Source organism: Eptesicus fuscus, chromosome 1, assembly GCF_027574615.1.
Source record: "Eptesicus fuscus isolate TK198812 chromosome 1, DD_ASM_mEF_20220401, whole genome shotgun sequence".
NCBI lineage: Eukaryota > Metazoa > Chordata > Mammalia > Chiroptera > Vespertilionidae > Eptesicus > Eptesicus fuscus.
Window position 1 is genome coordinate 91396014 of NC_072473.1, and position 25230 is coordinate 91421243.

The 25230-nt window shown below is 42.1% G+C and overlaps 1 protein-coding gene across 1 annotated transcript; it reads right to left on the reverse strand.

Annotated features, from left to right (window-relative positions):
- Window positions 1–888: 888 nt before the first annotated feature.
- On the reverse strand, window positions 889–17265 carry GABRQ (gamma-aminobutyric acid type A receptor subunit theta). The gene is made up of 9 exons (XM_054717272.1): window positions 17117–17265; window positions 14991–15079; window positions 8820–8887; window positions 7304–7524; window positions 5377–5459; window positions 4726–4863; window positions 3988–4140; window positions 2434–2673; window positions 889–1694 (listed from the first exon to the last, which is right to left on the reverse strand). Exons 1-9 carry the CDS (start codon window positions 17263–17265, stop codon window positions 889–891), a joined length of 1947 nt encoding a protein of 648 aa, XP_054573247.1.
- Between the last annotated feature and the right edge of the window lie 7965 nt (window positions 17266–25230).

Genomic DNA, 25230 nt, shown 5'->3' on the forward strand with positions numbered 1-25230 from the left:
GTACTTGTTCTATGACTAGTGTTCAAATCAGCATCTGACCTAGACACATGTACTAAGTCTTTATTGTCAATAATTCTGGAGCAGAGATATAGATAAAAGAAGTTCCAACCCCTCCAAAGATGCCAGTTCAATTTGGGTAATCTCCAACTTGACATTACTCAGCACCTCACAAGCTCCTGCTGGAAATATGCTCTCTCACCCTGACATCTCACTCAGTACCCCTAAGTACCCACCCACATTCCACTCTCAATCCTGTGCTACAACAACATACTCAAAATAAAACAGAAAAATAGTGCGAAAAAGGCACTTTCAAAAGTCCTCAGTTTTCCTAGAGCCAGTCTACTACTGCCATAGCTAGCCCTTCCCCTGTGCATCCTAGCCCAACCAAGCTTGACTTTCTCCCATAAAACCCTAAGCAACAGGTGAGCAAGGACCATAATCACGAGGAGAAAGAAAAGCATAAGAAAAAAAGTAATGAAAAAGAAAATTAAACACTTTAGGGGCACAGAAAAGTGCCCAGAAATGTTTGTGCACAGGGATCAGCTCCTTCCTCTGTCCCTCAAGCTTGCTCCTCTCTGTTTTCTAAACATTTTCAGGGGCTTTTCTGTACTTATTAGATATTAGAAATATTTGAAAAGGTGGCAGTCTTCCAGTAGAAAAGGAAAATCAATTAGGATTGACCTCTCTTTCTCAATCCCTTTCCTTCCAGCCAGAACACGTTATTACCAACTACTCACCACCTCATGTTTATAAAGAGAAAGGTAGAACTGATTTGACTGTCCAAATAACCAAAATTAAATGAACAAAGGAAAGAAGGCAAAATGGAACCAAAAGAAACTGTGAAAGGAGCACAACACAGTGTCCCTGCTACTCTGAGGCGCTATGGGACTAAAAGCCATGGTATGGCCAGTAAATAATGTTGAACACCACAAAGGCAAGAGGGAAGAGGATCCGGCACCACTTATCAATCTTAGGAATGTAGTCAGGGTCAAAGATCTCAGAACAAAACCTTTCCTTGCAGGAGTACCCAGGGCTTGGGGGGCAACTATCATCAGATTCTGAACTACTGTCCTCATCTTCATCAAAGCCCATGAAATTGTCATCATCATGGCTCCAGGTAGTGTCAGCATCACACTGCAGTTGGTTCTTGACGTCAAGGTCGTCTTGTTGAATGTTGATATCACCAGGCAAGTGAAGGAACTCCTCACGGCATCTGTGCATGTTATCAGGCTCACAGCTTGCTTCTTGCACACACCTCTGGCCATGGACGAGCAGATGCTTTCTATTGGGGCCATAGCCATGGTTGTCATCCAAGCTGTAGCTCTCTTCAGGGTCTGCTGGGTCACAGAAGGTCTCAGCATGGCAATGGGCCTCACCAGAATTGTAGATTTTTGTAGGAATAACACTGCCATCAGTCTCAAAACCATTAAAGTGAGAGTCACAGCGGTGCAGTGTCTGCTCTGAGGTGGAGGAGAGATCATTCAGGCTTTCTTCAGTGGCCAGCCAAGACTGGAGTGAGAGTGAAGACAGTGAGCTGAGGCTTTCTGAAGTGGCCAGTGGGACCCGCTCTGAGATGAAGGGCAAAGAGTCCAGACTTTCTGGGCTTGCTGAGTGGGCCTGCACTGGTCTAGAGAGAGGAAAGCCACTTTCGTCTTTGATGTCTAACTGGTCATCTTTTGAGGAAACAGTGGATAGACTCATAAAGTCAGCAGATTCACATCCTACATGAATAACCACTTTCGGGGAGGGAGGAGCACTTGTGATCTGTTCGACTGACAGAATCTCCTCTTCCTGGCTTCTCTGGCACACACGGGGCTGAGGAACAGGACCAAGAGGCTGTTAGCATGTAAAGGAAGTCCCTGGTGGCTGCCAAATCTGTGTAACTCTGAGGCAGCTGCTCCCTCTGGAGTGCTGTGTGGTGAACAGAGGCAAGGCCTCCTTAGGCAGTTAAGATTTGGCTCCCTGTGAAGGAAGGGGTGGTGCTAGACATTAATGTACCACCAGCAGCAAAAGCCTCAGCATGGCTTTGGGAGTCAGAAAAGCAAAAGAAGGAAGGGTAGGCCAGCCTCTCTGTTGTCTGTTTTTTCCCTTTCGGCCTCCCTATGCTCCCTTTTGCTCTGACTCCATCGCATGCCCTTGGAAGCATGCTAAGTGGACTGGATTTGAAGACCAAAGGTCTGGGGAAATCTAGCTCTGCCACTTACAAGCCTTGTGACTTTAGACAATGACTTAACCTATAAAGGAGTGATAATAAATTTTTTCTACTTCTTTGTTATCTGGTGTGTGTGTGTGTGTGTGTGTGTGTGTGTGTGTGTGTGTGTGTGTTAAAGGAATTACTAAGAAATGTGAAAGGGTCAAGTGCTAAGCTTAGGCTAAAGAGGTACTCAGGAAAAGCTTATTATCAGTCAAAATGTCAAACCTGTCGCTCTGATTCCTCCTGGTAGCGATAGTGGTCCATGATTCTTCGGGCTCTGCTGCGTTGCCTATAACGGCGCCGAGTTCCTACTCGGCTGTAGAAAAGATAGTTGATGTAGACATATTCCAGCAAGGACAGGAACACGAAGAAGAAGCAGACAACCATATAGATGTCAATAGCCTTGATACAAGAAAATTCGGGGAGTTTTTCCCGCAGGTGTGAATTGATCGTGTTCAGGATGAACATTGAAGTCAGACCTATAAACAACATGGCATAGGTGGCTGAAGTTCTTGGCAAGCCATTGGACTCACATAGTATAGGAAGAGAGCAAAGACAATTTCTGGGGTGAGGAGGGTTCTCAGCAAAAAAAAGGCCTTCAGCTCTCTAAGCCTAGGGCCTTTGCTCTTTTTTTTCCTGCTCCTCATCTTTATACTGAGCCTGTGCTTCAATGGTTCAGTGACTTCCCATTGCTCTTAGGATCAAGTAAAAATTCTCTAGCTATGATTTCACAGTGATTTACATCTCCAGACCCATTTTACCCTATAGAGTGGCCCTTATTCTTTGCCTTCTAGTCCATATGCTTTTCTTTAGTTCCTCAATAATAAATGATATCACATCCCTAGAAGGTTTTGCGAGCCATAAAATATTACAGCAATATAAAGTTTTAGGGTAGCATGTGTTCCTAAAGAAGGAGTCTAAGGAGTCTGCCTCAAACATGGTGAAGGAGAAACCAGACCTGGATCTAAGACACACTGCTTTCTTTGAGGTAAGACCAGATATACTTAGGAGTTGATTTCTTAGGTTCCTCCTTGTTACTGCTAAAAAACCTTTGATGCTCCCCATTGCTTAGCCTTGAAATTCCAACTGCTTAAACTACATTTTAAGGTCTTTCCAAGTCAAACCAAGCTTTCTTTCTGTTACTCTTTCTCAGCTGCTGCCCCAGCTGCTTCACTTTATGATTTAGCCCCCTTTTAGGGCCCCTGGGCCTTTAATCAATTTACTTCCTCTTTTTAGGGAATGGCAAGTCTTGTGTCTCTGTCTCCTACAAGTCTTGAAAACCCAGTTCATGCAACAGTTTCTTGGGGCAGTTTTAGCTAAAAAAAAAAACAAGCAAGCAAGCAAACAAACAACAACAACAACAACGAAACTGGGTAATTTCCTCCTCTGGATTCCAGTGGCATTTGTCTTGGTCTTCCACTAGATACTCATTGAGGGCAGCTCATTTAATAGTCCTCTGCTGCCTAGCAGGGCATTTTGATATGTTGCTTAATCAACGTTTATTGTATTGCATTTCTGATCTACATTTATGACTTGTCCATTCATCTACTATATATCCAGAAAATAATGAATTCTGGTACTTTGGACCCAACACATGAAGATCCCAGCCCTGATTTTTTTCACACCTGTTGGTCTCTCTGCTGGGGATTAGCTAAGTACCTGTACAAATGTTTGCTGGGTAGGACCTATCTTGTTTCCTTGCCTGTGCAGTCACACACTGTTCCTAGTACTCTTCCCTTACTCTCAGCTTTTTTCCTCTCTGGGATTGGGAGGAGAGGGAGGACAGGACTTACCGATTGTCACCCTGGCTACAGAAGATTCATAGTTCATCCAAAACGTCACCCAAGAGGCAATAGTGGTGATGATAGTAGGCCAATAGACTTGCACAAGGTAGTTGATAATTTTCCTCTGGATCAGGAATCTCAGTATAAGTCGCACATAGGAACCTGGCAAGGAGACATACTGGTATCAGGGTGGCAGGGCTAAGGGGATTTTCAGGGTGAAATACAGGATGAAGGAAGGGAAATCAATGGGCAGTTCAATTTCTAATACTATAGCCTAGGTTGTCTGCCAAACAGACCACATTTGCTGCCTTAAGGACAGTGACAATGGCATGTGTCTGCAGGCCCATATGGCATAGCAAATCTGCTTTCTCCTTCTTTCTTTCTCCCTTCCTCCATTTCAACTGAAGTTTAAAAATTGGAGAGACATGACATGTTTTAAAGCTGCAAACAGATGGAGGGTGAGGGGATGGCCCTGAGAGGAGGCCTGCTTTTAGCAACATAAGCATGAATCCTTTATACCTGTCGAGTGAGTGTTAAACTTGGCCAAGTGCTTTCACACCCATTTCCTTATTTGCAGAGAGTAAGCCACAGGGACTTTATGAAGGGTGTTTTTGGAAAGTTCCAGAATCAGAAAAAAATAGTAAAGGAGGCCGTGCAGAGTGTAGAGGTCCAAGGCAGAGGTCCCCAGGAGTTTACCAGGGTACCAAAGAAACAAGAGATAGGAGACAAGGAAGCAGTCAGACCCACCTGTGTAGAAAATCTCCTCTTTTCTAGTTATTATCTTTCCCAGGAGGGTGAACTGAGGTATCTGTAGCTTTTCAGTCCCCTGGATGGCATTCTCATCACCTTCCCAGTATAACATGATGTCTTCAACTGTATAACCATCTGGGAAACAGAGAGTAACAGTAACAGAGTTATTCAATCTCAGAAAGCAGGGAAAGGCAGATTTCACACTAGCACATTCTGTGGAATCAAAGGATGGTTGGAACCTGCACTTAGGGGGTTCCTTTGTGTTTTGCTGAGTCTGAGTTTTGGGGAAGGGGCACTTGGAAAGGGGACTCTCAGTTTGGAGGGTTTTGTTTTTTTTGTTTTTGCCAGGAAGGAAAGCACATCAATGTGTTCCCACCCACTAGCTGGTGCATAATTTCTCAATAGCACGGTACAATTTTCCCATGGGACTATTTACACCCTAAACTGCACCTTCTCCCAGATGCCATACCTGTCTATCTATCTATCTATCTATCTATCTATCTATCTATCTATCTATCTATGAGAACAGAGACAGGGAGGGAGGGACTAGGGGAGATATGCCATTCCTCTCACTATGGAGTCTGTCTTTAGTTTCCTGATGGCCACAACCACAGGTAGGGAAGAAGGGGCCATGGGAGATAGACGTACAGCTCTCCACCTCCAGCTTGCAGATCTGCTTGTCCAAAGGGTATTTCTGAAGATTCATAGAACAAGCTGCTGTGGTAGTGAGTCTGCAAAGGAAAAGCAAAAGGAAAGGAAAAGTGAGTCTAGCCCAGGCAAGCTGAGAACATAGAAGGGGTGGGGAAGGAGAGGTATCCCAAGGACTGACCTGTCCAACACCTTCCTGTACTTCCTACACTAGAGCTGAGCCCTCCCTCCCTCTCTACTTTTTTCCTTCCTTCCTTCCTTCCTTCCTTCCTTCCTTCCTTCCTTCCTTCCTTCCTTCCTTCCTTCCTTCCTTCCTTCCTTCCTAAAGGTAACAAGAGGTACAATTATGTAAGGAGGAGAGAGAGACATTGTATATGACAAAGAAACCAAGAGATATGGTGGGACTTGAACTAATAATACATGCGTGGCATGTCAGGGCACCTCAGGATGTCAGAAGAAGGGCCCTTGAGGAAACTGAATGCAGAGACAGAAAAAGAACTTTCTTGCTGAAGAAACAGCAAGACTACCAAGAGGAAACTGCTGCACTGAAGCAGCTAAAGCTCCACATCTGCTGTGCAGTACTCACATGAAGTCCTCAGGTATAGATGTTAACAGTGGCCCAGACTCATCTTTGGCCATGGAAGCTGTTCCCACCCCACCGTTCTCTCATCTTAGTGTATCTGACTTTGAGGGTACTGTGAACTAGCAAAATGTCAGTGGATATAAATGGGTAGGAGGGATTAACATATCTGAGGTGGGCCATAAAGTGTTGAGCAGAGGCTTCAAGTAGCCCTGTGTTGGGTCCGTGAGAGGAATCTGAGGAGGAATCTTGGAGAAGCTAGGGAAATGAGAGAAGTGACCAGTGTGAACAGGATAGTTTTAAAAGCTCTGTGCTATCTCAGCTGAGGGGCTCTGCTCCAGCCCTTATCCTACCATTCCCAGCTGCTAACCCCAGCCTAGTTCCTTTCAACTTTTGAAGTGATTTCTATTTTGCACAGTGGGTAGGTTTTGTGTGTGTGTGTGTGTGTGTGTGTGTGTGTGTGTGTGTGTGCGTCCCTTCTATGAATCTTCCATGCAGTACTAATCAGCTGAAGTCCCCTTTAAATGAAACAAATGTGATCAGTGTCTTGTTCCATGCAAACTTTGTTATTCTCTGACTCCAGCACCTTGTTCCATGGGACAGTGGATGGGCAAATAAGAGGGAAACAAGTGACAGAGCAGGAGTACCCTAGAGAAAGAGAGACCCAGAGATAGAGCTGAACCCTGGCAGCTACCTCTTGGGGAAATTTTCTGAGCTAAATTTCTCTCTTATGCTTAAGTGATGGTTTGTAAGAGATGACACTGTGAGGAGAGCTTTGGTGGCTGTCTGCAATGGTATATATGGACCAGTGAGGAGTTCTAGCATGCACACATTCTGTGCATGCAAAGCCACAGACAACAAAGCCATACTGCATACCTCTGGGTTTCTATATGATACAAATATGATCAATGGCACAGCTCAGGCCCCTCCCTTACTGCATAGTCTTCAGAATTTATATGATCTCCCTCCCTCACTGCATGGGAGAGAAAATACACAAAGATAAATAACAGAATGTCTACAATGCTAAGGCAGAGGGATAGATCTTCCAGTGAGAATCAAGGAGGATTTATTGACAAAGAAGGCATTTGAGTTAGCAAATGAATGATGACCAAGATTTGAACTCATGGAAAGGGCCACTCCAGACAGAAGCAACAGCAGAAGCCAAGGTGTGGAGACAGGACAGCCAAGATGTCTGTGGAAAATTGGGTAGGATGAATGAGGGGGCAGTGCAAGACAGGTTTGAAGAGCAACGGGATCCTCTGTGTGTCCCTTAGAGTGCATTCATGGGATACTCAGTGGGAATTATGAAGCCTGCCAGGAGGCTCCCCTGACCCCTGGGCAACTCACCGGATGCCATAATGCACCGTTCCATCTGGGTGAAGCTGAAACATACGATTTTCCACACTCATGTCATGCACGAAGGTATCCTTGCTATTTAGAAAGTAACAGTCGGGAACCCACAACTTGTCAGCCATCCGATAGTCCAGAGTCAGGTTTAAGTTGGTCTCACAGTATGCTAGACGTGGATCTTTCCAGGTTTGATGAAAAAACATCGTGATCTTAGAGTCCTGGGGAAAGAAAGGTAAATCTCAACTTTTCATTCTCAGAGAGTGTGTGTATGTATGCAGGTATAAGAAATACATTATAACTATTGATGAGTAATGAAACATATGTAAGAATGTTAAATGTTAAGAATAATAAAATGAACCCTGGGGAATTAAAATCCAGGTTAAGAAATAGAACATTATCAATAATTTTCAAGTTTCAATGTATCCCTTCCAGAACATATTTCCTACATGTCTCAGCAGTAACCATTTAAATCTTAGATTTAAATGACAAGAATTCCCTTGTTTTATGTTAAAGTTTTATTATCTATGTATGTATTTCTAGAGAACATATTGCTTAGCTGGGCCTATTTGAAGATTTTTTTCCAAATGGAATCAAACTGAATGAATTCATAATATTCTTCTTTCACTCAACATTATATTTGTGATATTTATTCATATTGCTGTGTGTAATTAAAATTTGCTCACTTGCATCTCTTACATATTAGATGTTTCTTTATATGAATATACTATGTATATTATTGTGTGAACACACCATTCATGCCAAAATCACAATGAAATAAGAATTATAAAGTGAAAGTTCTATGTCAGACCCCCTCTAAGAACAGATGAGAGTTTCTAATGCTCCTGCCTTGCCAACATTGGTATTGTCTGACTTGATTTTTGTAAATCTGGTAGATATGTAATAAGGTCTCATTGTGGTCTTATTTTGCATTTCACTGATTAACAATAAATTTCTTCACTTTTGTGAAGAAAACTAAATAGCAAATAAGTGAAGTTCCTGTTCAAATTTTCTGATCATTTTTTTTTGTTCTTAGTATTCTTTTTATTAGTCCACAGGAATTATGTATATTTTTGTATCAGTCCTTCGTGTTGCCAATATCTTAGTCCACTCTAATTCATCATTTCACACTTTTTAAACTGGTTTTGTTTTTGTGGGTTTTTTTTTCAAAACAGAAATTCCAAAAGTTTTGGCTAAGCATAATTTTTATATAATTGAAGTTAACAGTGTTTATTTTTATGGTTTGTGTTTTATGTGTTGTTTTTTTAAGTTCTTATCTACCATAAAGGTGTAAACACAGTATCTTATATTATCTTTTAGAAACTTCATAAGCCTTTTAGGTCTAGAATTCATCTGGATTTATTTTTTTTTATTCCAAGTGGTTGTAGTTTCTAAAACCTACTGTTTCTCCATATAAGCTATGTTGCGGGTCAGAACAACTGGAGTTGGCTTATGATCTTGCCCATTGTTCGATATACTTTGTCCCCAGTCTTATGGCTGGAGTTGACATACTTACCATAGTTATTTCTGAGATGTGTTCAATATTGGAGACATACATAGATATTCCCACAGGTACAGGGTCACCTGCAATATAGGAAGACAATATTACATGTAGGGTAAGATAAAGGGTAAGAGTCTGAACTCAGGAGCCAGACTGCCTGGCTTTGAACCCCATTTTGACACTTACTAGCTGTGAGACCTTGAATAAGTTACCTAACCTCTTTGAGCCTTAGTTTCCTCATGGGTAAAATGAAGATCATTTAAGCACCGATCTCATAGTTAATGCAGGCCAAGAACTTAGAGCAAGGGCTGGCCCCTGTTACACTAAAAAAGAAGAAATTAGGGCAAAATAAAGAGAAAATAAGTTGGTGAAGCACTCTTCTTTTAAATGTTTTCCTGATAAAAACTAAGGAGCAGTAAGCCCAAAACCAAGAGCTAAGACTTTTGGTGTGTATGATATTTGTATGAGTGCATGTGGGTGTGTCCATATGTGAGGGAATGTGTGTCTTTGTGTGAATGAATGTGTGAGCTGTGCACATGAGTTTATGTGAGCACACTCACAGGGATGAGTAAATATGTGATTATGTTCATGTGCAGGTGAATGTGTCAGTGTGTACATAAGTGTATGTGAGCATGCCTGTGTGTGAGAAAATGCAGGAGCATGATTGCGTGCTTCAGTGTGTGGTGTGAGCACATATACATGTATGTAGGCATGTTGTATGGGAGTGAATCTATGAGTGGGTTCATGTGCAAATGAATATTTGTGTGTGAATGAGTGAATGTGTGACTATGTGTGAGTATTATGTGAGTTTGTTAACATGTAAAGAAATGTGTGAGCATGGGTGTATTTGGGAACTTATCTGTGTGTGTGTGTGTGAATGTGTATGTGAGTATATCCATGTATATGAGTGAATCTGTGTGTATTCATATGCGTGAATGCATGAACATATTTGTGTTTGCATACACTGTATGTGAGCGAATATGTAAGTACATGCAATCATGTAGGCATGTTGATGTGTGGAAGTGAATATGTGAATGTGTTCATGTGCAAGTGAATACATGAACATCTTTGCATTTGTGAGTTTGTCTGTACATGAATTTGTATTTTCATGTATGTGAGCATCTTTGTATGTGAGTGACTGTGTGACCATGTACATATGTGAGTAAATGTGAACATGTTTACATGTATGAATATTTCAGTATTATTTAAATGTTTTTGAGGGAGTGAATGTGTGAGCATTTCCATAAGTATGAGTGTATTCATGTGAGTGTATTAATGTGGATGTGTGAGTGAAGCTATGCAAGCCAATAAATGTAAGAGCACATTTCTGAGTGAATGAATGTGTGACCATTTGCATTTAATTGAGTGTACTGTGTGGGAGTGAATATGGGGTTGTCTGTGTGAGACTGTTCACATATTAGTATATTTGTCAGCATGTCCATGTGTGAGTGAATACATGGTCATGTTTGTGTGTGTAAAGTTGTCTTTACATGAGTGTATGTGGATATGTTTGTGTGTTGAGTCAATGTGTCTGTTCACATGCATGAGTATGTTCATGCATGAGTCTGTGTTAGTATGTTAAGTGCATATAGGAGGGAATGTATAAATGTATGCTTTTATGAGCATTTTTGCATGAGTGACTCTATGTATGTGAGTGAATATTTGGTGATGTAAGTGAACTTATGAGTGTGTGATTGTATGTGTCTGTGTGAGGGAATATGTGAACGTGTGTGTGACCTTGTTCAGATGCAAGAAATAACTGCAATAAGTTATCATACTTATATACTCACATTCACCATATACACTGAGTGGCCAGATTATTATGATCTTTGAACACATAATAATCTGGCCACTCAGTATATATATATATATATATATATATATATATATATATATATATATATGATCAGCCAGCCTGGCCAGGGGGAGGGGACATGGGCAGTTGGCCGGCCTGCCTGCTGGTCGAACTCCTGGTTAAGGGGACAATTTGCATATTAGCCTTTTATTATATAGTATATACATAGCCTTTTATTATATAGTATATACACTGAGTGGCCAGATAGTTATGCGTTCAGAGATCATTATAATCTGGCCACTCAGTGTATATGTGAGTATATAAGTGTGAGTGTATGTAAGCATATTTATGTATTGAGTGAATGTGTGAGCATGTCTGTGAGTGTAATTAAGTGTGAGTCTACGTGAGTGTGGTTGTGTGTGAGTAAACATGTGGTCATGCTGATGTGCAAGTGAGCTCATGAGCAAATTTATATGTGTTAATGTATCACTGTGCAGGTGTCAGTGAATTGTGAGCATGTTAATATGTGCATTTGTGCATGCTGATGTCTATATATATTAATGAGAGATGTCTATAATGTATTAATGAGTGAGGTCTATAATGCTGATGTCTATATGTATTAATGTGTAAGGATGTTTGTGTGAGTTGGTAAATATGTAGACATGTTTGTGTGTGTGAATGAGTGTGCTCATGTGTGAGTGAATACATGAGTCTGTTTGTTTGTATGTGTGTTAATGTGGGAGTATGTGTATGTGAGTGAAAGCGTCATTTCATGTGTGTGAATGTTTAAGTATGTATGTGAGTGAATTTGTGAGTGTGGATGTGAGCATGTTTGTGTGTGCATATTTAGCTGTGTTCATGCACATATGTGAATGTCTGATCTTGTGCATGTGAGTGTATGTCAATATGTATATACATGTGAGTAAATTCATCAGTGTATTGAAGAGTGTGTATGTTAATGTGTGTGTGTGTGTGTATGTGTGTGTGTGTGTGTGTGTGTGTGTGTGTGTGTGTGTGTGTGATTGAATGTGTGAGTGTGTTTCTGCCTCTTGGCTTTCTTTTTCAGACCTAGGTCTGAGTGCTGCCCACTCAAATGTGATCAGGAATGTGAAAATATATACTAAATTATAAGGTATTGTGAAAAAATGCATTTTTATTGTTTCCTTGTTGGCTCAAAGCTGCCTTCACCAAGTCTCACAGCTAAGTCATTATTCTATGTTTATTAAAGCTGCCTTCACCAAGTCTCACAGCTAAGTCATTATTCTATGTGTATTACATCACAATGCTGCTATGGAAACATGTATGACACCTGCAATTCAGCCTGTTGGTTTCATTGCAGGCTGATTACCCAGAAGCTCAGCTGCTAAGTGGGAAATGTGTTATTCCTATCCCAGTTCTTCAAAAAGCAAAGTGCTACTGGAAATCAGCATATGAATGTCAGCTGAGAAGTAAATGGGCCTCTGTGTGAGGTCATAGCCCAGACTCTAGCATTCAGGTTTATTGTGAATAATCCCCAGCAAAGTGCTCTGTAGTGACAGGGGTTTCTAGAAATGAAGTTCTTTATGACAGGCTTTCAGGTTCCCCACATTCCTCCAGAGGATGGATGCTGTGTTGGATAAGTATTAAGCCCCAGAGAGGCCAGGCAGCCATCCCCTCACCACCTCACTGCACTGTCAGACTTCTTATCCTAGACCAGTCAGTGCCACTCAGGCAACTCTATCTCCTATCGAGCATAACCATGTTCAAGAGCTCCCAGTTAAAGGGGCAAGTGAGAGCTGAAATATAGTCACCAGGTCATGTGTTCTGGCTCAGGGATATAGCCTGGAGGAAGGGGACCTGAGACGTATTTATATTTTATCCACCTAGAGGGGACACCTTATGTGCTAGCAGTGGTCAAGATGAGAGCTAATGTATCCCACATCCCTAAAAGCATAAGAAAATGGGAATAAGAAGCTTCCAGATAAGGTGTCTAAGTGTTCTCTCTGGGGTGATGGCCTCAGCCCCATATCCCATTGCTGTCACTCCTGATGGGCTCAGGAAAGCAGGAAAAGTGGAAGGGGTAACCACTTCCTTCCCTCTGGGAAACTGTTACCTCACCTCTTCTTCCTCTCTAGAATCCATCAGATACCAGAGGAAGACAAATAAATAAAGGAATGATGATGATGCCCCATTCATTCCTTCACTCCACACCTATGTCATACCAGGTGATGGGCTAGACAAAGTCCTCAGGGGTTTGCCTTTGGAAACACTGTGGAGTCCACTTCTCTTGCCCAGAAGGAAGCAGCTTTGCTAATTTTCCCTGGCTCCTCCTCCTTCTCTTCATCCCCGTCCTCTTCTTCTCAAAGATATAATAAGGCTCCCATCTGAACCTGACCCAGTTAGGTGTGGCCTCTGCATTCGGGTTGTGTATGTGTGTGCCTGGAGGTGGGTGGGGCTTGAAATTCCACTTCACTTCAGACACAAAGGGGAATCTGACTCTGTCTAGTGGGAGGCTTTACAGAGAGTCCTGGTTCTCTCAACCTTGAATCCCCTAGCTCATATATCCCATTGATTGCTTTCCCTCACAATACAACAGCCCCAGACTTAAAGCCTATACTGTCTCTTGTCTAAATGTTAGAAGGTCCAGTGTTGTTCTAGCCCTCCTACCTTCATATACTGTTTGGCCAAATAAGGAACCCATCTTTCTCATATGCCCCAGTCTGCATATTCATAAAGCTTATGAGGAGTTTGTCAAGATGCTAGGCATCAGGTGTAAACAAATGCAAATTAGCTCAAAATATGGATATATTGTGAACCAGCCACATCTGACAATCCCCAGAGGTTGGCCCTTGCCCTACTCCTTACCCCTAGCCCTGGGTGCCTACAGAGATGGTATCTTGAAACATTTCCATATACTGAAATGGATGTTGGTCAGCCTTTGCTAAGAAACAAGAGAATGAGGAAAAGAGAAAACATAATAGCTACTTCCTTGACACCCACCCACTGGCGCTTGGTGCAACTGATCAAAAACCTGTATCATGAAATGGGATGCTGGCTGTGCCCTAACACCTGAATTCCTATATTGAAAAGAGCTTGCCTTCTGCCCTCTTCACTCCTTCTTCCCAGTCCCAGTGCACACTCACCTTGGATCCTGGGGCTGCACATTCTGCCTTCATGGAAGGAGCACACAGCAAAGGGGACACAAGTGAAATGTCCCACCTCCAAGCTTAGCCCAGGGAGACCACCTTGGTTTTCAATGTGCCTCCGCAGGTAAATCACAGCCTTCCACCCATCTCCCCAAAAAGGTCTACTACAAAGGAAATTCCCCACAGTTGTAAGCCCTTTAGGGTGGAGGCATTGTGTATTCAGAGGACCTTTCTCTATTCATATGTACAAATGTTAACCATTAGCACTCATTAACCCTTTAGAATGGGGGGGTCTACTACCACCTGCAGGAAGTGGAGTGCTTTCTCTGACTTAGTCATTCACTCTTTTTTTTTTTTTTTGCTTCTTTTCTGTTCCTTTGAGCAGAAATGTGACTATTTAATGCACAGTTCCTTTTGTTTGTCCTTGGTCTAGGTTTCCTGGGTGTTCCTTGGGCTAGAGGATGCTACTCCTATTCTGTGGGTTGCCTGTCCCTTATAAATTCTGTGACCCAGACCATTTGCCTTTTATAAGGGGGGGGCAGTTATGTAGCGATATAAAGATAAACTGATATATTTGCTTCCTGGAGGTTCAAGCATCAGTTTATTTACCATTTCTCATCTCTGTGCTTGAGGTCTGAGTGCTGAAGTACAGACTTTGGATTTTATTTGTCAGTTAAATAAAGCCATCAAAAGTTCCTGAGGTGATCAGGTTGGATTTATAAAGATCACACTGCCTGGAGTGTGTTGAATAAAATGAACTTGGTGGGAACTAAAGGTTTACGGAAGACCAGGTGGGTAGGTGAAGTAGACAACACAGAGGAGACCATGCCCTTAATTTTGAACTAGCTGAATAGGGTGAGTGTCCAGGGTGCCCAGAATGTATATTCAAGTAGAAGAATATGTTACTCTGCATAGATGGGACAGAAAATTCTAGCCTGAGAAGCATGACACTTGTGTTGTTTGGCATACCCATTTCTGGGGTTAGCACTTTTCCAAGCACACCAGGGAGTGCTCTTCAGGCTTTCTCTGTGTAAAGGAGTATGGAGGTAGGGCAGAAGGTTTCTTGCAGAGAAGTGGGGGAAATTCCAGGGGTAGAGCCAAAAGGCCTGGAGGTTGGAGGCCTGGTGGTGTTCACTGCAGGTCTCTGAAGGGGAGAGGCAGAAGTATTGAGCCAGGGGAGTGCCACTGGTCTGCTTATTGACTAGGGGTGGCTTGTATCTCAGCTCTGTTCCACTTAACATACGTCTGTGTCTGGACGTATCTTACCTCCAAAATGTGGTCTCAGACGGGCATCATATCCTGACAGCACCCTGTCCAAAATCTTGTGAACCACAGCTTCATTTGCACAATTTTTGCTAAAACAGAGAAGTCATTATTAAATGATACATTGCTTCTCAGAGAACAAACCCCAAAGAGCACGCCAGGTGTCAGCTTTCCAGGGTCTTCCCTTCTCCTGCACACACGCAGACATGTACAGTCATACATGTATGCGTCTCTTCCTGCTCCCCTCCCTCCCTACAGTGAGTCAGCCAGAAGTGCAGCAGTGACGCAGACTCCTCTTTCCTCCTCCCCCTCCAAAGCTTTTATCCAGAGGGTGGGGCACACAAATTGGATCCTGGTTACTAGGCAGGTTTAGGGGTGGGAAGGGGGAGGCTATAGGGGATGTGGAGAGGGAATGGAGCGGACAGGTGGGAGCCTCAGAAAAATGCATTGCTTCAACCCCTAAGGAGCCTCACCTTACCATTAGCCTGAATACAGCTTTCCGTGTTGGTGGGAACATTTACAGAGACACCTAATTGCCCCAGGAAAGTCATCTTCTACTCTCAGTGCCCTCCTGAGCTGATCCAACCAGTTTACATTTTCCAGCCCAGTCACATTGCCCCTACCTGGGCTAGGGCTAGGCATTTTGTTGTCATGTCTATGTGAACCTTCTTTTTTGTACACCTGTTCTTAACACTTGGCATATGGCATATGACACAGAGAGAGCCTGGCTCATATAGCAGAGATTTATGACCCTCACCCAACCAAAACATTTCCTATCCTCGAGGCTCAAGGCTGTCCTAAAAAAGCAATAACTTGTATTCTGGGAGCAGGCATCTCTCTGGCTAAGTATGTGCTTCCAGCTTAGATGTTCTTGGGTGAGTATATATAAGTAGACCCAGCTCAGCCCCGCAAAGCCGATCTTTCCAGAAATCTCTGATGCGCTCACCCAATTTATCTAGATCTTCAGTGGGTCTCTCTCTTTCTCCCAAAAGGAGCTTGTGAATTAAGACAGGCTCTGGCTATCACTATGACTCTTAGAATCTTTGACGCAATGACCAGGGAATGTCAGCCCCTGTACATTTCAATGTGTGTGTGTGTGTGTGTGTGTGTGTGTGTGTGTGTGTGTGTTGGGTTGAGGTTTAGACCATTGCAGAGCTGTCTGCTGGAACCTTGCTCAACTACCCTCCCCCCCTTTTTTGATGACATGTTCATTTCTAGTTTGCCATTAAAATTATTTCCAATCATCTTTAATGACAAAATTTCATTACACATCATTCCAAAGTGTGCACATAAATTACTCCTAAATTACAGTAATGCATTCCCACCTGTTTAGGACTGGACATTACCCATATGCCAGCACTCAGGTTCCCTGGCCAACACAAATACACATTTCTATGTGATCTACACATAAAGGTTGACTGTTTAATATCTCTTCAGAAATTTGCAGACCCAAACAAACTTAAAATCAAACACAGAAAAAAAAACCTGAATCTTCAAATATTTTCATAGGAGTACGTACAAAAGTACACCTCTCTTAAACCACCTGGTTATAGGGTTACATAGTCACCGATCACACTATCTGGGCTCCTGTGAAGTTGAATCATTAATTTCTACCTGCGGCATCAGAAAAGGTCTTCACCGCTCAACATGCACACGCAAGAACACACACGCATGCGCCTCAGAGAACAGACTAAAATGCACACTCAAACAGGTGTCTCCACTGCGTATGCTTTGAGAATTGCCCATCACCCTGTACCACCACCTCCACACCAATCCCACAGCAAAAAGATGTGACTGGGGAAAACTGCCCATGGTCTTAGTCCCTGGGGATGGCTGGCAGACCCTGGGGTGAGGGCATCCTCTCCCCACCTTCGGAGATGCAATTTGGGCATACAGGGCTCTGTCAGGCGCCATAGTAACAGGTGGGTTCCAGCACAGGACTTTTTTTTTTTCAACAGGTCGCCTCCACTCCCACTCAACTTCCCTCAGGGAACCCGCAGGCAGGGCCTGAGTGCCAGGGCTCCGTGACCCCGGGTCTAAGCCTCCCACAGCTCACTCTGTCCAAATGGCATGAGGTTCCCCGCCCTACTCTGTGGCTGCCCTGCCCGCCCTGGTGGTAATTGGCTTACCAATTGAAGACGTTCTGGACGACTTCAGGCATGGTCGAAGAGAGCTCGAAGTAGAATTTCGGGAGGGAAGTGGTGTTGTTGCCCTCTGAGAGCCATGTCCTGATGAGTAGCAGGAGCACAGCGGCTCGCAGCATCCCTCTGATGCCCATGGCCGCAGCGCTCTGGGGGCCAGAGAGCGCTTGAGAGAGCCCACTGCCACTGGGACAGGGACTGGGTAGGGACAGTGCAGAGCGGGAGGGTGCTCGGGGGTCTCTAGGAGACAGTAGCTAATGTAAGGGAAGCAGAGAGGGCTGGAGGAGCAGCCCCCGCAGCTCTGCGGCATGCATCACCCCTTGGATGCTCCTGGCAGCTGTGACGGTGCGCTCCTGCAGCCGCTTCAGGCTGCGACTGGGCACCCAGCTGGAAGCTTGACTGGCTCCACCCACTGCTACCATGGCAGCACCGGCTGAACCAATCCTGCAAGTACCAGTTGCCGCACAAAAAGGCGGGAGCTCTTGTCTCCACCCAGAATCTGCGCTCTATTGGGTATCTCCCCCCCCCCTCCTTCCGCCTTCCTTTTCAGGCCTCTGCAGAGGTTCCCAAGCAAGCCTGAGACAGACTGGGGCGGGGCCTGGCGGGGAAGGGAGAGGGGAGCCACCTGCTAGAGGGGTAGGCGCTGATCTGTTGCTAGGGAGATTGGCTTGGTCCTGCTTTTCCTCTTTTCAAAATGTAAAATACGTGTTTCTCTTGAAAAAGCGTGTGCTCAAGAGGTTGTGTGTGTGTGTGTGTGTGTGTGTGTGTGTGTGTGTGTGTGTGTTTGTGTGCGTGTGTGGTGATCAGGAGGTATCTGACTGCTGCCCATTACCAAACCCGTGGCTCTCCAGTAACCCCACGTGCCTTGCCTCTGGGTTTTATGGCACCGCTGTGGCCATAGCAGGAGTGCCTCTTCATAAGTATGGAAATTGGGCTCCGGGGGACTGAGAGTTTCTTGAAGGCTTTAGTTTCCCAGAGTATCCTTGACTCCAAGTTTGGGTCCCTGGGACAAAACTCAGGGAATTGGAAGGGTTTACCAACTGGGATCATCCTGAGTTGTGACTCTGTCCCCTAGCCAGGGCATGCAGAGTTGAAGTGAGGGTCTAAGGCTGACACCATTGAAGGGGAGTGTTTCAGATGTTCAAGGGAATTAGACCCTGGAGAGCAGTCCATGCCAACACTCCTAAATTCTGGCCCTATTATGTGGAAAAGCCTGGAACTTTGACTAGAGGGCTCTTATTTTTTCCACTACCTCAAATATTGTCCTATGAAACGGAAGGATCTCAAAGAATGAGGAAAATTCTCCACCCAATCCCCTCTGTTCTTCCCATCTCAAATCCAGGACAAAACAAGTTCAAAAAGAGGTTCCTCACAGCCCATGGGCCAGAAGGACAATCAAGAAATAGACCTCAGTCATGCTCAGCAGTGTTGAACCTCCTAAGGCATGCCATTGGGAAGTATCGCAATGAAAATAAATTTCAAGTCCACTCTTGGTTAATTAGAACATTCACACAGAAATGCAGCCCGCTTCCCCTTTCTGTCAGCATTTGAAGACGTGAATTGGGATTGCTTGTGCCCAGCAGAGCTTCAGTTGCCTAGTTGGCTGAGGTTCCCTGAGGTAAGGGTTTAACTCTATTTCTGCTTTCTTAACCATTTTAGAATCAAACTTTAAAAGTCTTGCAGTTCTCTGCCTTCTTTTCAAGAACAAACCAGCCTCATATCTTCCTTTCCCTCACTTTCCCCTGCTATTGCAGCAAATTTTCTCCTTCCCAGTGGTGCAGAAATAAAAAAAAAGGATGGTGGGATCTATCTGTCACTTACTGTCATATACAGGAGTGGATCAATAGAACCTACTCCTACTGCTATTCTGTCCCCATTGTCCCTGGTCACACAAACATTGTTGTAGAGAGAATCCTACGCCATTCCAGGTCATTTTGTCCAAATATCTGGATTGTAATATGAGAAACTGAGGCCCAGATAAGAAAAAGGGATTAAACATATACAAAATGGTCACAGAAGCATAGAGGCCCAAACTAGAATCCTGTTTGCAGGTTTGCCTATTTCCAGAAGGTTGTTTCTGGTGATTGAGCTTTGACTGGAAGTTCAGGCAACCGCCAGCAGGTGGGAGTAGATTTATTTAGATGTAGGATATTCCCAGCAACCTGGAATTAAATTCCAAGGGCAGTGGGTCCCTCATTTGTCAGGGTAAACAAGCCTGAAGCTTTAAGTTATAATTTTTAGGTGACCTTGTGACTATGGAGAGTGTAAAAAAGTTGATGATGATAATGAATTCACTTCCAGACCTCACATCCCAGAAGGCCCTCACACGAAAAAGAGTCTGAAAAGCAATAAAAAATTTATCAAAATGTACTTGTTGAACTTTTGTCTGGTTAATCTATTAGAAGATCCATAAATATACAAATTGAATGGACTCAAGCCTGAATATGGGATCATGTTATAGGAGAAAGAACATTGACCTGAAGTTAGTCTATTTGTGTTCTGCACCAAGGTCTACCACATGACAGTGAATGTTCCAGTTTGACTGGAGTGTAGGGTAAATTTAGAGTTAGACAAGAGGCAAGAGATTAGGCAGAATCTGGCCTAGTGAGCACCACACACAAAATACTCAATAAATAAATAAAGCAAGGAAGATAGTTTTGTAGTTAATTGTCCAAACTAAGGAATTTTATCCTTATTTTAGAGTCACCAAAAGCTTTGAAGTGTTTGTGCAGGGGAATGACTTAATCAGAGTGGTGCCTTGTAAAAATCCCTGGTTACTTTGGAAAGGAGGAACTGGAAGTGAGATTGAGGACAATGAGAGCAGTTAGGAGGTATCTTATACCTCTGCTTCTGGTAATGGCAACCTAGGTGATTTGTACTGACTGTCCCAGTGAGTTCAGGTAAATAAACTGGATGAAATATAGGAAGAAGTTATCTTCATAAAAAGCTAAAACTAATGAGTCTAATCTATAGATTCAACGAAGTCCCTATAAAAATTCCAAAGGTGTCTTTTTTAAACTAGAACAAATAATCCTAAAATTCATACAGAACCACAAAAGGTCCCCCAAATAGCCAAAGCAATCATGAGAAGAAAGGACAAAGCTGGAGGCATCACAATTCTGGATTTTAAACTTTTTAATAAAGTTATAATAATTAAAATAGTACGGTGCTGACATAAAATGAGACACACAGACACATGGAACAGAATTGAGAGCATAGGATAAAGGCCAAGCATATACAGTCAACTAATATTTGAGAAGGGAGCCAAGAAGACTCAGTGGGGAAAGGATCATTTCTTCAATAAATGGCGTTGGGACCCTGGCAAGTGTGGCTTGGTTGGTTGGAACATCGCCCAATACACCAAGAGGTGGCAAGTTCAATTCCTAATAAGGTCACGTGCGGGAGGCAGCCAAATTGATGTTGCACTCTCACATTAATCTCTCTCTCTCTCTCTCTCTCTCTCTCCCTTTCTCCCTTCCTCTCTCTCAAGGTCAATAAGGAAGGAAGGAAGGAAGGAAGGAAGGAAGGAAGGAAGGAAGGAAGGAAGGAAGGAAGGGAAAGAAAATTTAAAAACAAAAATACAGTAAATGGTGTTGGGAAAACAGGATAACCACATGCAGAAAATGAAATTGGACCCCATCATAGAATACATAGAGAAAAAGCTTCTTGACATTGGTCTTGGCAACTATTTTTTATATGACACCAAAATTATTAGTAACAAAATAAAAATGGGACTATATCAAACTAAAAAGCTTCTGCACAGCAAAAGAAACAATCAGAAAAATGAAAAGGCAACCACAGAATGGGAGAAAATATTTGCAAACCACACATCTCATAAGGGGTTAAGATCTAAAATATATAAGGAACCCATACAATTCAATAGTGAAAACACCAACAATCTGATTTTAAAATGGGCAGAGGCACTGAATAGATATTTTACCAAAGAAGACATACAAATGGACAACAGGTACATCACTAATCATTAGGAAAATGCTAATTAGAACCATGAGATATCACCTCATACCTGTTAGAACGGCTATGGTAAAAAATACAAGAGACAACAAATGCTGGTGAGGCTGTGGAGAAAAGCGTAGTGTACATTGGTACAGCCACAATTGAGAACAGTATGTAGGTTCCTCAAAATGTTAAAAATAGAACTACTGATCCAGAAATCCCACTTTTGGGTATATAGGTGAAGGAAATAAAATCAGGACCTCAAAGAGATATCTGTACTTCTATGTTAATTGCAGCATAATATACAAAGTCAAGACATAGAAACAACCTAAGTATTTTCATCAATGGATGAATGCATAAAGATAACATTATATACAAGGTGGGGCAAAAGTAGGTTTACAGTTTGTGAGTATGTAAAACAAAATTTATTCTTGTATTACTATTTATTAATTATTGTATTATTTTCCATATGAACAACTCTAAACGTACTTATGCTCCACCCTGTATATTTTGTATATACATATATATATATATATATATATATATATATATATATATGTAACTATTATTTGGCTATAAAAAAAGAAAACCCTGCTATTTACAACAATACTTATGGATCTTGAGGGCATTCTGCTAAGTGCAATAGGTCAGACAGAGAAAGACATACTGCATGTTCTTACTTACATGTGGAATCTAAAAAAGCTGAACTCAAAGAAATAAAGAATAGAATGATGGTTGCCAGAGGCTGGGGGTGGGGGGTATAGAGGAAATTGGGAGATGTTAGTCAAAGGGTACAAACTTTCAACTTATAAGATGAATAAGTTCTGGGTATCTAATGTGCAGTATAATAACTATAATAAATAATGTATTATATAGTTGGAAGCTGTTAAGAGATATTCCTAAAAGTTATCTACACACACACACACACACACACACACACACACACACACACGGTAATTATGTGAGGGGATGGAAATGTTAACTAGAATTACTGTAATAATCGTCTCACAAAATATATATGCATGAAATCATCATGTTGTACACCTTAAACCTACATATCTTATAAGTAAAGAATATCTCAATAAAGCTAAAAAGAAAACACACCAAAAACAGGGGCTAAAATTTAGAACTTAAGAAACAGAAGTCCAGGACTTGAAACCACTTTTGCCCTGAAGGCACTTGATAAATCAAAAGAGAGTTGTGAAACTGAACTCTGTTTTCGGTGGCCTCATGAACAAAAGGGACAAAAGTTGAAACCTAAGTCCCAAATAAGTGGGAGATTTGATAAGTTTTCCTGTGCTTTAAGCAGAGACCCTGAGTAGTTACCCCTTTAGGATAATGGTGAATCAGAAGTAACCAGCCCTTGCAATGGACTTCAGCCTAGATACCCATCATCTGGGTGGTTTCAGGAACCTGAAGCCCTGAACTTGCATTAAAGTGGCCTTGGAAAGTGTCACCAGGCATTTATCAGAAGCAAATGAATGTACTCTCTACAAGAAAGTACTGTCATCTTAGGCCTGAAATAATTTTTACAAATAAATTTTCAATAATATATCAGCATATAGTAAAAAATAACTAAACATACAAGAACAATATATTGTAAGTTGCAGCCAGCAGATAAAAGACGATAGAAACAAATTCACAAAGATTTCAGATATCAGAATTATTAGACATAGACTATAATAACTATGAATTGCCATACTTCAGAAAATAAAAAAGCTTAAAAACAAATTCAGGGAACAGAGATGTGATATAGCCAATTGAAAAGGAATCAAATAGAGACCTAAAACTAAAAAATATAACAATGAAAATTGAGAATTTAATAGATGGATGGGTTTAACAAAAGGCAAAGCACAGCTGAAGACAAGATATTGTTCACATTTGGAGAAGCAAATTATATGGAAAAAACAAAAATGGGAAAAGAGTCACAAGGAATAGAGTGAGAAGATCTAACATACATTTAACGGAAGTCCCAGAAGGAGAGGTGAGAGAAATGGGAAAGAAGATGCTGGCTCAAAATTTGAATATGCAACTTTCAGAAGCCTAATGAATTTTACACAAGACAAATAACAGTAGTTACACTCCTAGAGACATCATAGTGAAAGTGTGAAACATTAGACAAAGAAAACTTTGATAATGGTCCAGGTTAGAATTAATGGGGTCCCAGTTGAGGGCATAGCAGGAAATTGAGACAAGTGGGTGGGAGTTAGACCTTGGTCTTTAGAATGCATTTTATTCAATTTCCCCATCAAATACAATTTAATAAAGATGTCATCTGTTTCATTCCCAATTAATAGAATAAAATACATTGCTTAAAAATGGAATTATTTAGAGCAATCTGACATGTAGGAGCCTTTCTCAGTTGTCATGCTTGGAAGGCCATCTTCCTGTAAGTATATTTCCCTTATCTATGGTCCATGAAAGAGGTAAGTCTTCTTCATGGTCTGAAATACTAGTTGCAGTTGAGCTCTAAGAGAAATGTGCAATATATTTTTCTTGTATTTTTAGTTAAGGCTTTCTTAAAGTAAGCAGAATAAAAGTGAATTTTTGTAGAAAGGCTTCCTTTTGCTTACTCTCCCCCCACAAAATTTTCACTCTGTTTCTAAGAAAAGTATATAAAATAAATAATTCTGTGTTTTCCAGGGTATCTTACTACACCCTTCAGGCTTAACCATATATACTCACTGGGATATATAATGCTGGACTGCATTAAATTCCTGTAAGGGGGGGGGTATATGTGTAACAAACAGAACTAAACATGCATTGAACTGTATTTTGAGAGTGTGAACTTTTGATTTGTTACTAGAGCTGTTCAGACAAAGACTGACTGACTCAATGGCCATCTGTCAGGGATGGCCATATAGGAGCACCAGAGTTCTTGTGGTCTCCTGCACCTATGCTGAAAACATGTCTATAGTGTCTTCTAAGAGGAATTTTAAATGTTTTTAAATCAAACTCCTTCATGCATTTTCTTCTATTTAAGGTACATTGTTATATATCCTCTGGACCCCCTTCCTAAAAATTATTTCTCCAAGAGAAGCTATTGTGAGGGTAGGAAAGCTTTCCCTATGCGTAACCCCAAACCAATCAGAAAGTTGTCCAGCAGTGAAGACATAAAACCACCTTCATTTGTGGCATGCAGTATTTCAACACAAATACTGACCAAATATTATTGAGAGATGTGTTACTGGGGTTCTGATTCTGGAGTTTGCATGGTTTCTCTTCACCTTTTTCTGGGAAGTTACAGTTTGTGTAGGCCACAGATTTCCTCCTACAGTCTGCAGAAATCTGCCCTCTAATATACAGCATCATCAAACAGTATCTCTCTCTCTCAGCATGGAAGGGAAGGAATAGGAAAAATTCTCCACTAACTCTAAAGTTTTTCTCCCAGGTACTGATTATAGCATAGTATGCTAAAAGGATATTTGTCTAATCTGAAGATCTAGATTGAGCATCATAACCAGCTAGCTACCTAAGCATGTGTCACTGCCTCTGAACCTTAGTTCTCTCATCTGAAATATGGAGTGATAATAATTACTACTTGTTAATGTAACAAGTGGGAAAGAGATGAATCCTTGTTCTTCCCAATTTCCCACTCTGAGGCTTCACCTCAATTATTCCCTCCACCCCATCAGTTTTAAAATACTCCTTCTGGAAAGACTGCTGTCATTATCACTGTTAGCCACCAGGTGTCCTCAGATTTTGGTCTAATTGTGAACTGACCCTTTTTATAATTGTTTATCTGAATTCAAGCAAGCCAGACTGATATTTACGGAAATAATCTTCTCCAGAAGCTCAATAAAACAGAGGGGAATAAGCACAGGGAGCAGAGATCATTCCGAGAGAGGAGGTTTTAGTGTACAAATGGATGGACCTCTGCTTCTATACTGGGGTCCTAGATGCCACTAGCTACTCTGCCCCTTAGTGAAGCTGTTGCTGGTTGGCCTTGGACATCCTGGATCCTGTTCCCAGGGGGTAAGAAGCAGGGGTCCTGTACAAATAGTGACTGGGTAGCTACTGGAGTTTTGTAGGGCACAGCCTGTGTGACCATATGAGGTGCCCCTTTCTTATGTGGCTCCCAGAGCCCTACAGGATATCAGAGAGCCTGCATTAGTCTTGCACCAGTTCTCAATTCCTTTTCAGTTCCA

Bases quoted from the DNA above. Each gene is read 5' to 3' on its own strand.
- GABRQ (XM_054717272.1), bottom strand. From the start codon at position 17,265: ATGGGCATCAGAGGGATGCTGCGAGCCGCTGTGCTCCTGCTACTCATC. The intron at 15,080-17,116 runs GTAAGCCAATTA...TCTCTGTTTTAG, and splicing joins GTCCAGAACGTCTTCAATTG to CAAAAATTGTGCAAATGAAG. The intron at 2,674-3,987 runs GTAAGTCCTGTC...TGTTGTTTATAG, and splicing joins TGTAGCCAGGGTGACAATCG to GTCTGACTTCAATGTTCATC.